The 12,116-nt window shown below is 55.4% G+C and overlaps 2 protein-coding genes across 2 annotated transcripts; one reads left to right on the forward strand and one right to left on the reverse strand.

Moving 5' to 3' along the window:
• Positions 1 to 1,958: 1,958 nt before the first annotated feature.
• VDBG_04201 (conserved hypothetical protein) lies at positions 1,959 to 5,476 on the forward strand (the record flags this gene model as incomplete). The annotated part of the gene is made up of 5 exons (XM_003006202.1): positions 1,959 to 1,990; positions 2,062 to 2,749; positions 2,872 to 2,937; positions 3,080 to 4,463; positions 4,515 to 5,476. 5 exons carry the CDS (start codon positions 1,959 to 1,961, stop codon positions 5,474 to 5,476), a joined length of 3,132 nt encoding a protein of 1,043 aa, XP_003006248.1.
• Positions 5,477 to 6,799: 1,323 nt separating this feature from the next.
• Positions 6,800 to 7,776, reverse strand: VDBG_04202 (conserved hypothetical protein; the record flags this gene model as incomplete). Its single annotated transcript, XM_003006203.1, has 2 exons — positions 6,800 to 7,391; positions 7,538 to 7,776. The coding sequence occupies 2 exons, from the start codon at positions 7,774 to 7,776 to the stop codon at positions 6,800 to 6,802; spliced, it is 831 nt and encodes a 276-aa protein (XP_003006249.1).
• Between the last annotated feature and the right edge of the window lie 4,340 nt (positions 7,777 to 12,116).

Here is a 12,116-nt window from a genome sequence, read left to right on the forward strand (position 1 = left end):
GACGTAGATGGAAGTACTTAAGGAAACGCTGGTCCACCAATCAGACTATGGCACTCTGTGGGAAAATGGCCTGAATTTCTGAGCGGGCTCAGCTGAATTATGATGATGCTCGAAGACATGCCATTTCACGAGAAGCCAGAATTGGGTCCTGGACCATGTGGCATCCCGTACGTGAGTGCAGATGCCATTCAGAAAAAGCGCTGATCGAAACGTGGCAATCTTGATTAGATGGCCGTGTTCGGGAGACCAGGGAACATATAACGAACCCGTCCCTCCCACATTTTTGACAAGGCGTCCATCGGGTCGCTGCGATCCTCCGCTCCCTGGAGCCGCCGACCTCTGTGTTTTCGAGCTCTCACTTGTTGCTTGAGAGATAGCGTGCAAAGGAGACATCAGCGAACTCCGACCGCCGAGTCCTGGACATGGAGGCACCACCCCAATCGAAACGTCCACCACAGGGTCCATCCCCTCCTTGAAAAGGAACAGCCAAGCCACGATTTGCGCAGCAAACATGACGGGCAAGGCTTCCATTGGTTCTTGCGCAGCAGTCGTCTCGTGTGTTTGGGTGCTTGATTGAGAGGCCCCTCGACACTAGGCACACATCGACGCGAGACAAAATCGAGTCCTTCAAGCGAAGGAGAGAATTGACACGCCTCTCACGACCAACGAAGGGAAGCTGCAAATCACAGCCCTCGCGACCTTTGGCTGTCCAACACCCCCCCCCCGAAGCCCTTTCGAGTCTCGATTGTGGCCCCGGCGACAGGCAACTCGATAGGAGAGTGGGAGAGGAGACGTCAGGGGCACAGCCCCAACAAACTACCTATGGGACAGTGTCTCGACATGTTTCACTGACTGGAGAAGTGCGTGCCGAGCTGCCTAGCGGAATCTTGCTAGGTTTTTAGGCCCCTTTGCAAGTCGTTTCGAGGTTGGGCTGCCAGAGATGCATCAGACGGATGATCAATCGACGCTTGGCAGGTTCTAAGCAGAGGGCAGCGGAGATCTAAGCAGATCCAAAGCAGGGCCAAGCGAAGATAGGACGCTGTTCAGGCGACTCTAGACCCTCGGTCTAGGTAACGCAAGGTAGGTGGGCGGCCCAGACCACCGCGCCACCCAGGCCCCCCCCCTCCTCTTCTCCCCCCTCGGCGATCATCCCACTGATGCGACCACTGAGAGAGCCCTGCACTCGCTCGTTCGACTGGCACTTGGGACAGGCCACCACACCACCTTGAGCTGTGTTCCTCTCAGAACCAGTCAAGGTTCCACCACGACATCCACATCCCTTCGTTCGACTCTAACCTCGCCTTACCGTAGGCACACTGGGTTAGCTTCGATATCTTGATGCCTCCTCCCCTTTTGGGACGATACGAACCTGCCGATTGCCCACCATCCTCCATTGCCCCCCAAACATCCGCGTCGAGTTTGTGTCCCGGATCCGAGCCTAGGACGCAACGCGCAACGTCTTGTGTCGTGTCGATTGACGTCGCCATCTTGTCGCCAATATTCGTCTGCATTTGGCCGCCACACCGTCGTCATTCTGCTAGCGACTTTCTCATTCGACACCACACGTCCTCTCTGTCTCAGACTACGCCCACGCTATCTGTCTTTGCATTATTCAGATCTCCGCCCACGAAATACCTTCCCGCCCGCCGACCAAGTGCCACCTTCCCCGAGCCGAACCCGTCCCTCTCGACTCCACCCCAACGAGTTCACAGGCCAGAGAGAAGCAACAAGACCGTCCCCCATGGAAGCCTCCGTCCTTCGAGTCATCCACCCGTGACTTGCTTCGGTCCACGCCTGAACAGCTGCTTCCGATTGACCTCACAGCTCTTTCTCCCATACCCGAAGACCGCATCTCCTCCCGTCCTACCCCATGGACGACAACACATGATAACAAGGCTACGCCTACCCCTCGACTGACCCACAGACCTGCTCGCTTGCCATCGCAAGTCTCGCCGCAGATGATCTGGTATCTCCTTTATCCCCTTCGAGGGTATGTCGTCCCACCTGCTCTACCCCTCTCCACGATCGAGGGCGTATGCTGACCCCAGTGGCGATCTCCAGAACGACCGAAGCTCCCGTCCTCACACCTTCCCATCCTCTACGCCGAGCCTTTGCGTGGTACGGCGCCTATGCAACTCGTCACGTCATCACCACACTTCTCATCTCCACCGCCGTCGCCGCTGTTCTGATTTATCCCTTCCCTTTCCTCTATACCACCGATTTTACAAATGGCGCCTCCAATCTCCCGCACCATGTCTGGACGCTGGCCCAGCCCATCGAGAAAGCCGCCGTCGAGCCCGACGTCGTGATGCGCTCCGTCTGGGTCCACGGGAGCTACATGCAGGCCCTCGACCGCGAAGTCCTGCTAGGCGCCCTACAACTGCAGGATGAACTTTTAGGCCCGACAGAGAACTTCGATCCCCGCCGCCCCGGCCAACCTGCCATCGAAGTGCGAGATCATAGCCTCGACATGACACCCAATGACCGTGACGCTTTCCATGTCATCAACGGATTGACAAACCAGTCTTGGTTCTTCCACTCACCCCTGCAGTACTGGTACGGCTCACCTGAGCGTATCAGCTCAGACACGGACATCATATCCACCGTCAACGAGCGCAAGAGCCAGCCTACCTCCGTCAACACCACGCTCCGGCACTCCATCGTTTTCAGTGGCAAGCATTTCGAAGACCGGAGGTTGCTGGCCGCTGATGCACTCGTCATCACCCTCATCCACTTGCGCGATTCGCCCGTTGGTCGCCAGTGGGAGCGGAAAAGCCGCTGCTTTGGCGACACAAATGGCAGACAAATGGACAGCCTACCCCCGCCGACGGCAGCAGCATGTCGAATCAGCTTTACGAGTTTCAGTTTCAGCCCATGTCCATCCATGACACCATCGTTCTGGCCCTGGCCTATGGCTTGTCAATGCTCTATTTCTTCGTGAGCATGTCCAAGCTGAGGGCCGTCAAGTCCCAAGACTGGGCCTGATTGTGACCGTCATGACGCAGGATCATGCTGTCTATCCTGTCGAGCTTCACCCGTCTGCGCCGTCTTCAAGATTGACCTGTCCAGAATTCCGCAGGCCGCCTATCCCGTTGTTGTGCTTTCAATGAGTCTTGAAAATATCTTTCGACTCATCAATGCCGTTATTGCAACACCCTCAGAACACAGCACTAGCAGTCGCATCGGACACGCCTTTGGCGACACGGCTCCCATCGCCCTCGCGAGCTCTCTGCAAAATGTGCTGATTCTGTGGGCGCTCTCCAAGGTTGTTTCGCCGGGTGTCTCTGCCTTTTGCACTTTTGCCGCCGTTGCCATCGTCTTTGACTTCTTCTACCTGTCAACATTCTTCCTGTCGGTCCTGGGCGTAGATGTAAGGCGCACAGAGCTCAGCGAGGCGCTAGACAAAGCATCATCCAGGGTCACTCGACGCCCGAGCGAGTCTGCCGCACGTGCCAGCTGGACCGACGCACTGCTGCAGGGGAAAATTGCCATGTCCACACGCATTGCCGGCACCATTATCATGGTCGGCTTCGTACTGGCTGCTCAGTGGCATTTCTTCGAGAACCAGACAATCCTCCGCGTGCTTGGTGGCCTGTTCCGCCTGTCAGACACCAAATCGAGCTTGACTCATCAGAAAGAGTCCTTGTTGGTGGATATACATCAGGCCAGAAGTCCAACCTCCTGGCTTCGTCTTCAAGATCACGAAACCGCTCGGGAGGTCATCAGCGTCATCAAACCATGGGCGCACAGCTATGTCGCCCAGGTATATGATCCGCTCGTTTTTGTACTGAAAGGGGCCGATCGAACACCTCAACATCCTGAGCGACCTTTACTGCCAGCATTGTACGACTTCATTGATCATCACCTTGTTCGCTTCGTGGTGACTGTCATACTCGTCCTCGCAGCCGTCCGCTTGTTTATGAGCTATCTTTTGTGGAAAGAGGATGCAGAATTCAAGTCGGGACATGACTTCGACAATGAGCCGCTGACGTCAGTTACATCCCTGTCAAAGGGGCATACCCTCGATATTGTCCTGATGGCTGCTTCAGTCGACGGCCATATTGTATCCGTCGGGCTTGACCGCTCGATCCGCGTGTGGGATGTTCGGGCTGGACAGGGGCAGTATGCACTGGGCGAATTTTCCGAGGCCCCAGATCGCCTCTTCCCTGTCTCGGCCATGGCTATCAATGATGAATGTTGTTGGTTGGCCCTTTTGTCGCCTTCAAAAGCTCATCTCTGGCATCTGACAGAGAAAAGATGGGGTCCTTCGCTTCCCGTCGACCTTCAAGGCCACAAACTCCAAGCCTTCTTTTTCGGTCCTGCCACAACCAATTCTTTACCCTCCTTATTCGTGGTTCGCCGCAACGGCACCATGATGGAGCTTGCACTCCCAACTCATACGGTGAATGATTTCGCTATCTGTAGGAGCCCCTTGGTCTCCGTCAAGCCTCTCACCCAATCATGTAAGTCTTGGTATTACTTGATTCAGCATAAGATTTACTAACTCGGAAAAGCCATGTCTGATCGCGGCTCTCCTCTTTCTGTTTTGACGGCATCTAAAAAGGGCTGCATACATGTGGCCAAACAACAAGACCAAGGTTGGACTTCCGTGAGCCTTGACATGCACTCGCTCGAGGACCGAGATGCTTCTCAGGTCGTACCACTTCCAGGTCTGGACTGTTTCCTCGTGGCACGACAGCACTCGGTTGACCTAGTCGACGGCAAGACGTATCGGCTTCTGCACGTATTCGAGACAGGTCCCATTCAACCCCAGACGCTACGAGCTTTCCACTCAGCTCGAAGGAAACCACAATGCGGATCTGTCGGGCTCATCTCGTTCGGCCTTGCGTACAACGACAACAACACCGGTGATTGCGTCATCCAGACCTATTCACCCAAGGAAGACGGCGATACCATTTGCTTCCGCGACTCAAGTGCCCCGGCAAGTCGAAGCTGTTGCAAGTGGCGCGATACGATCATGTCACAGAGGCGTATCAACAACCCAGGCACGTGGGAGGCTCTGTCAGGTGGCTTCATCGTTGGCGTACGCCGTGATCAGCCCCTTCCCGCCCGGTACAGTCCTGACTCGTCGCCCACGACCCAGGGCCTGCGCCGGCGTATCTACAGCTTCCGACAAGACGACAGGCCCGGCTTGAAGTTGGATAAGTGGGAAATATGGGTCGCTTCACACTCGGGCCGGCACGACGTTTACGAGACAATGCCGCTGCACTCTGACGACGAGATGGGCGGCTGTCTCATGATCTCGGAGCTGGGGCCGATGGTCAAGGTCGGCACGGCCTCTGTTGTCGTTGGCTTCGGGACCATTCTCAAGCTTATCACTGTCGGGCACGAACACTTTGAGGATGGCCACTTTGCTGCCAAGGGCCAGGAACTGCTGAACATCGGCAGTCGGCGACGGAAGCCGGGGGCTGGGACTTTTAGGGCCAGGGCCAACGCGTGGGACAAGAGCCAGTAACCATCAGCCCGTCGTTGGACGCGCTGATGATATGTTCGGCGAAAACTTCCACGTCCAAGGTTGACGACCTGGACCTGGGGGACGGAAGGAGCGGCGTTGCGTTTATATATTATACCATCGACAATTACATCCCTACATCCCAGACCTGTGGTAAATGGGTCTTGGGCTTTGGGGGGGGGGAGGCGGGCGTTGGAAGGATTTTACTCACAAGATACCAGATGAATTTTACTTTAATGTTGATTTCGATTTCCATACCCCTTTCCCCTCGCGTGATCTTTGTAGATGCCGCCCGCTGGTTACACAAGCTGTACTTTACTTTGCTGTGTTGTCGTTGTCGAACGCCACTGCGCCTGATGTGTTCTGTCCTGGCTGCCTCATAGAGCTTGACTCGACTAGACATAGCTTATGATAGTGAACCCCTCGACAAAAGTAAGCCCTCTTCTCCTAGAACCCTCATGCGACGAAGAACTTAGTAGCTAACTAAGAATGAATGGACTGCGACCCTCAGGCTCTCACGCCATCGCGGGGAACCGCCAGCAGACTGTGAGGCTACTCTTTGCAGGTTCGTCTATCGTCTAGTGAGTACAGCGGGCATTACGCATTTGTTGCTGCTCGCCTGAAAGTGGCTTGCCTCGCTGGTTACGTGACTCCGGGAGGGGGGGACGAACCACTCAACTAGGTTGTTTTGGTTCGCCTCACATTCATCAAAGGCTTACCATGGAATAAAACATGAGATTGAAAGACCTCGTAGTAGAGCAACTAGGGAAATGCATGGGTAGAACGCCAGCCAAGCCAGCAACATCCGTGTACTCATGATGAAACCCATCCACATAACATCGCAGCGCGTCGGGCTGGGAAAAGGTCTGAGAAATAGCGCCCATGTGGTGACTACGCTCTCCGAATCATAACAAAGCCGGCACCTGATGCGCAAGAAGCGGGACACATCATGCAATTGGCAAGCAGAGTTGAGCAAGCAATGAGACAAATATAGCTTTGAGAAGCTTAAATATGTTCAATATACATATAGTTACAGAATCCCATTCAACCAAATAAAAGCGCGGCTCGCTATGCAGCTATGTCAATGAACCCTGTGCGCCCTGTGATGCCGAGGACCAAGTCCCTGTTGCTGAGTCCGGGTGGTGTTGGTATTAAAGTTGGTATGTATGTACTGGATTTAGTGATGTACAGTCAAGATGTGTCGCGGTATACGACGAGCGCTGGGGAGCCTGTTTGGTGATTGTCTTCTACTGAACCGGATAGTGGTAGATCATCAATGGAGGAGCCGACGCTTCGCGAGCTTATCCTTCCCTTGATATGGTGTGCTCAGATGGGGTTCTCCATCCCCGGGGGCGGCACTGCGGCAGGCGTCTGCGCATACAACGGCTGGGCTGGGCTAGCGGTATCCCGCTGACTTCTCAAGGTGTTGCTGGAACCCATGTTGTTTGTGCCTAATCCTCGCTTCATCATCCTCCCAAGAACGGTGACGAGTTCGCAAGCGTCCGTGAACATGTCGTCGTCCATGCCTTCCGAGGCTTCATACACCTCGGCTATAGCGTCCTTGGCGACCTTGCGGCTACCTTCGCCATCGTGCAAGCAGTCCCATAGGAATGCAGCGTATTCTGTCTTGACGGACAGTCGTAATGAATGGGAACCCCAAAGATACGTGTCTGCCAAACCGATTGCTTGTTGGAAGTACTGATGGGCCTCGGGAAGAAAGTTTTTGGGCTCCTTCAAAAATCGAGCAGGAAGATCGGCAACATTGTGTTGAGGGGCGAAGCCTGGCGGAGGATGGACTGGCCCCCCTTCGAGAGGATGTGTGGGCTGTATGGAGTTTTGCGAGGTGTTCCAGTCACCCTCCATGGCGAGTCCCTTGCCCTTATCGGATCTGGGTGGTGTCGTTCCTGGCAGTACTGCGCTGGTCGCCGGGTCAGGTGTCGAAATGCCGATCGTCGAAACCGGAGGGTTGTTGTGGAACAACACAAAGATGTAATAGAAAGATGCTTGGAGTTGTACGCGAGCACCTTCAACTCAGTATGATTCCCCACCATGGGTATGACATACTGTTGAAGCATGACCAGACCCTCTCGTGAAAGCCATATGATATGAAGAATGAGCTCCAAAGACTTCGGGCTTCTGGCAGGATCTGGGCGGCGCTGTTTCTTGGCTGTGACCAACTGTTCTGCGAGGCTGAGGGACAATCCGAGGAGTTTGAGCAGCATGGATGACAGCAAGGGATTGTCTGCTTCAACCGTCCTGGCCAAACGGCCGAGGAACTTCTGATCCACGAGCGACGACGCCATCAAGGCGGCGGTGCAGACTGAGCACAACAGTTCTCAGAGGCTCGATGCTTGACACTATCCACTTGGCAATTGGGCGAGTGGATATGTCAGGTGATGTCAGGGCGAATACAAAGGGTTTCCGAATTGATTCCCCAAGACTGTTATGATATCAGAGGTTTGCTCTACCTGCCGACAAGTATAAACCCCGTTGCCTGAGGTTTTTCTGGCAGCTGTGTTGCTTGGGTGTAACGAGTGGTCCCAGGGCAAAAATGCCAAAGAGAATGGGGAGAAGAGGGGCGTGAGGTGAGAATGAGGTCGTTCGTGGCAGACGGGATGCATGAGAACAGGCGTGAGTGGTGAGGTGAGATAAATCGCCAAGGCTGTCACTGTGCTTTCGCTAAGCGTCTTGCTTGGGTTGAGACAAAAACTTCCCGATGTTCCAGATGTCAAAACAGTACACTACAGGTGCATCTGTTGTCTGAGTGGTCGGTGGTGATTTGAGACAGAAGAGGTTGGTGGTTGGTAATTGGAGGAGGACGGACCAATGTGCATCAAACTGACTGCCAAAGTAGGGCAAGATCAATTGGGCAGACCGGCCAGTGCCGTGAGTCCGTCTCAACGCCGGAGGAAGCAGCGACAAGAAGAAGTAGTAAGCCTCTGTGGCACTATTCGTCGCAGCAATCAATTGAGTTTCCGATGCTGTAGACTCAAAGCCTCCGACTGCAAGGCGAATACGACTGATAGACGGTCGTTCGTAGAGGGCACGACGATGTGTCGCTTGGCCAGGGAACCGTTACCAAAGTCGCCCTTATAAACGGGAGATCCGCAGCTTGGATGGTGGAAAGATTGGCTGATTACGGGGGCAATCCCTGAGGAGGGCCAAAACGAGTGTGGGCAGAGGCAACCGGAGCAAGGTTGAGGCGGTGAGGGGCGGATTTCGCTGGGAAGCCCGGTCCAGAATGAGGTCGTGGCTCGGAGGCTGGCTGGCAGTTGATAGTTGTCAGACGATAGCAGTGGAGACCGATATCTGACCGATGCTAGGCCTGGGGGAAAGGGTCGAGGCAAAGACTGGTGTGCACCGATATGCTGTAGTGCCGAAGTTCTTTAGCTACCTACAGGCCATGTCCATGCGAGATTGGACAGGGTAGGGCTGACTGGGGAATAAATGAAAGGGAAGAAAGCAATCCAGAGCAGGCGTGGCAGAACCAGCAGCAGCAGAGCGAGTGCAAAAGCCTGGAAGATCAAAGTAGCCGTAGCCTGTAGGTATATGTATGCTAAAGGAGACGTGCAGGTCTATGCAGAGATGAACGCAGGGTACGTATCAGCAGTAGCAGCAGCACCAGCCGTAGCAATACTGTGCATGAACGAGTGTGGGCCTTGGCGTAGTGGTCAGAGACGCATCGCCATGCTGGTCAACAAAAGCCGGGTTTGCGCCGTCTACTGCCTCCTCCTGGCGATGACGGCAGAGAAGGAAGTGGGCGCTGTGCTGTGGTACCACGAAAGAACCACCAGAGAGGCAGAGTAAAGCCCAGGCGTCAAGGCAGCGAGAGAGAAAAGGTCGAGAGCGATGATGGGCTGGCGATGCGGAGCTTCGCTGCACGATGAGCTGGCCGTTGGGTTCCACGTCCAGGTGCGTCCGCAAATCAACAAGCTCGCACCCGCGCGCGTCGAATGAGCGTTGGTGTCGACGCTGGCCGCGGCGTCAGCGACGTCTTCGGTGAACCGAGGGGGAGGTTCAGGATGAGTGGCTACTGGCGCTAAGATGCGCCAGCGGGTCAACGAGTATGGGGTGGCTGGGGATGGACGGTTGCTTTCTCCAAGAAGAGTTGAGGGTCCTGTTTCGTTCGTGAGAGAGATTCTAAGGACAGGAACCAGCTCGAGCTCCAGGGCGAGGGTGAGCAGCACAAGAATATGGTCGGCAATCAGCAGGCTGAATGGCCGGCCGAACGAAACGACGCGCTAAATTGAAGCATCGGCCGGGGTCTGAACCTGGTCCGGGTCCAGGTCCATTTGGGGGTTCAGGGGTGGCTCTGGCCTGTGGTCGTTTGACCCGTGCCGAACTGCTGCTGGAGGAGCGAACCATCCAAGGTTAAGGGTGCATTCTGACGCTGGCCTGGGTTTAGCTTTGTGGGTATCCTGTCGTCCCGTGAAAGGAGATTGAAGGAGACGGCCGGCTGACAAGAGGTGTACCGAGGTGTGACATGCTGTTGTAGGTCAATCATTGGAGCTGTGATAGCCACAGCGATGCATCACGGTGTCTTGAAATGCTAACAAGCAACATATATGAATGAGACGATACTGCCGCCGCCATGGATAGACTGGCTGCGCACTGGTCTGGCCTGGCAGTGAGTGTGGTGGTTGTTTGGTACCTGCGCCGTGTTCCAGCTCCAGCGCCCAATCGAGCCAGACCCGGTTTGACCAGCGAAGTCTCGTCGTTGCTTCTGCTAGGGCGAAGCTGGTGACATACAGTGGTCTTGGTTCGCGAGGCTCTCGAGCAGGATCAAGTGCCATGAGCAAGGATCGATGAGGAATGATGGACAAACGGACATTTGGTTATGGATGAGGTGCCTCGGACTGCAGCACAAGGTGACACTGGGCTTGCCCTGGTTCTCGACCGGTGTCGTTCAACGGCAAAACCCGTGCGACCTTCAGCTCATGGCCTGCAGCCTCTGTGGATTCGTGTGCGTCTTGGTCTTGTGTCTTGAAACATCCAGATGGATCGTAGAAAGACCCAGGACAAGGGGCTCAACATGTCATGGTCGGGTCGCCGGAGGATGCCTTGTTGAGAAGGTTGTGTGCTCGAAAATCTCGCCTTGGTATGCCGCTCTTCAACGGGGCAGGCACCTGAGTAGGTAGGTACCTAGGTAGGTACAGGATGGATACACGCCGGGGCGGCCTGCCTGGTGACCTACTTAGGTATCGATGGTGTACTGGACCTCTGGAAACACGAGTTTATGATCAGGGACAGTGCAATGTCAGTCGGCACTGGTGCTCCTTGCCCTTCTCGTCGCTTGACTCGACGCGCCTGGCCACACGAAAGTGACGCGCTACAAGTTTCGATGGGCAGGGGAAGGAAGGACCGACCTGGCCGACCCCACTCCCACCAGCATCGACTTCCCCAGCCACCTCTTTTCCCAAGACACGGGCAACAAGGACCCTTCCTCTGCCAAGGTGGGTACTACTGTCTTCCAGGCCAAGCAAGGTACCCAAGTATGTCCCTACCTAGCTTACCTACCTACCTAGGTACTGTACATGTACTCCACTTGAAAGTCAACATGGTCATGACAACCATCAGCTTCACCTCACTTCGACACCACCAACACCCACATTGGCCTTTGCCAAACCTGCCAGCGCATCCAGGCCAGCGCAAGACGAAGGAACCGCCTCGTTTCTAGCTTCAGCTGAAAATTTGTCCTCATATGCTTCAGTCAACCACTTCGTATCTTCCGCTTTCCAGCCGTGGTGCCCGATCAACTGATGTTGCCCAAGGACCATCATGCCCGCGGCCCAATTCACTTCTACGTCGATGCCTCGACTTGGCCTGACAACAGCCCGGCACTTGGCCGCCACATATGCGGCCACCCCTTGGTCGCTCCTCCGACTCTGTTGCCTCTGCTTGCCACTCCTGACGTAGCAGCGTGTGTAAAGTGGGAACATTGGGCCAAGTCGAAGCCAACAGGCGGTGAGGGATGACCTTTGCCCGTCCCAAATGATGGGACGAAACTACCTGATCTCACTTGTTCGGAGTCCCTGAGCCCCAGCATGCAAGGCAGAGCGCACGACAGCCATGCGCCATGCGCCATGCACCGTGCCCCTCTCCCACGCGTCGGCGAGACCACGCCAGGCCATACCATTCCAGGCGCCAGCTACAGCGTCGCTCGAAAGTGCCTTCAATCACGGGGTCAGCAGAACCTCGGGAGCCTACTGGGACGCAGGTCTCGGGTCGCCACGCCCACCCCGTGCTGCTTGTTGTCTCAGACGTGGCCGCCCCGTCACTTTCTTGCCGATGGCATGGGTTGCCCGACAGATAAACGATCTAGCTATCTGTTGCGGCAGCATACGGCTAAGCCGTCAATTACCAACATCATGAACCCCTATCCGAGTCTGACGCCTGACACAACATCTCTCGAGACCTCGATCATGTCACCCTGATGATCCGACAAAGGCAGTCACCTGACGTGATGGGTTTATTAACGGACCCCTCTCGTTCCCCAGGCGAGCCAGCATTTGTCTGCAGCCAGTGCAACGGACAGACGCCAACTTGGAGCCACCCTTCTTAGGCTCACAGGCGAGAGGGTGTCAGCTGACTTGTCTCTTCAGATGTCTTGATGTCTGGGTTTTGTTTCCAGATGACAGATGTG

This window comes from Verticillium alfalfae, genomic scaffold (genome assembly GCF_000150825.1).
Source record: "Verticillium alfalfae VaMs.102 supercont1.4 genomic scaffold, whole genome shotgun sequence".
NCBI lineage: Eukaryota > Fungi > Ascomycota > Sordariomycetes > Glomerellales > Plectosphaerellaceae > Verticillium > Verticillium alfalfae.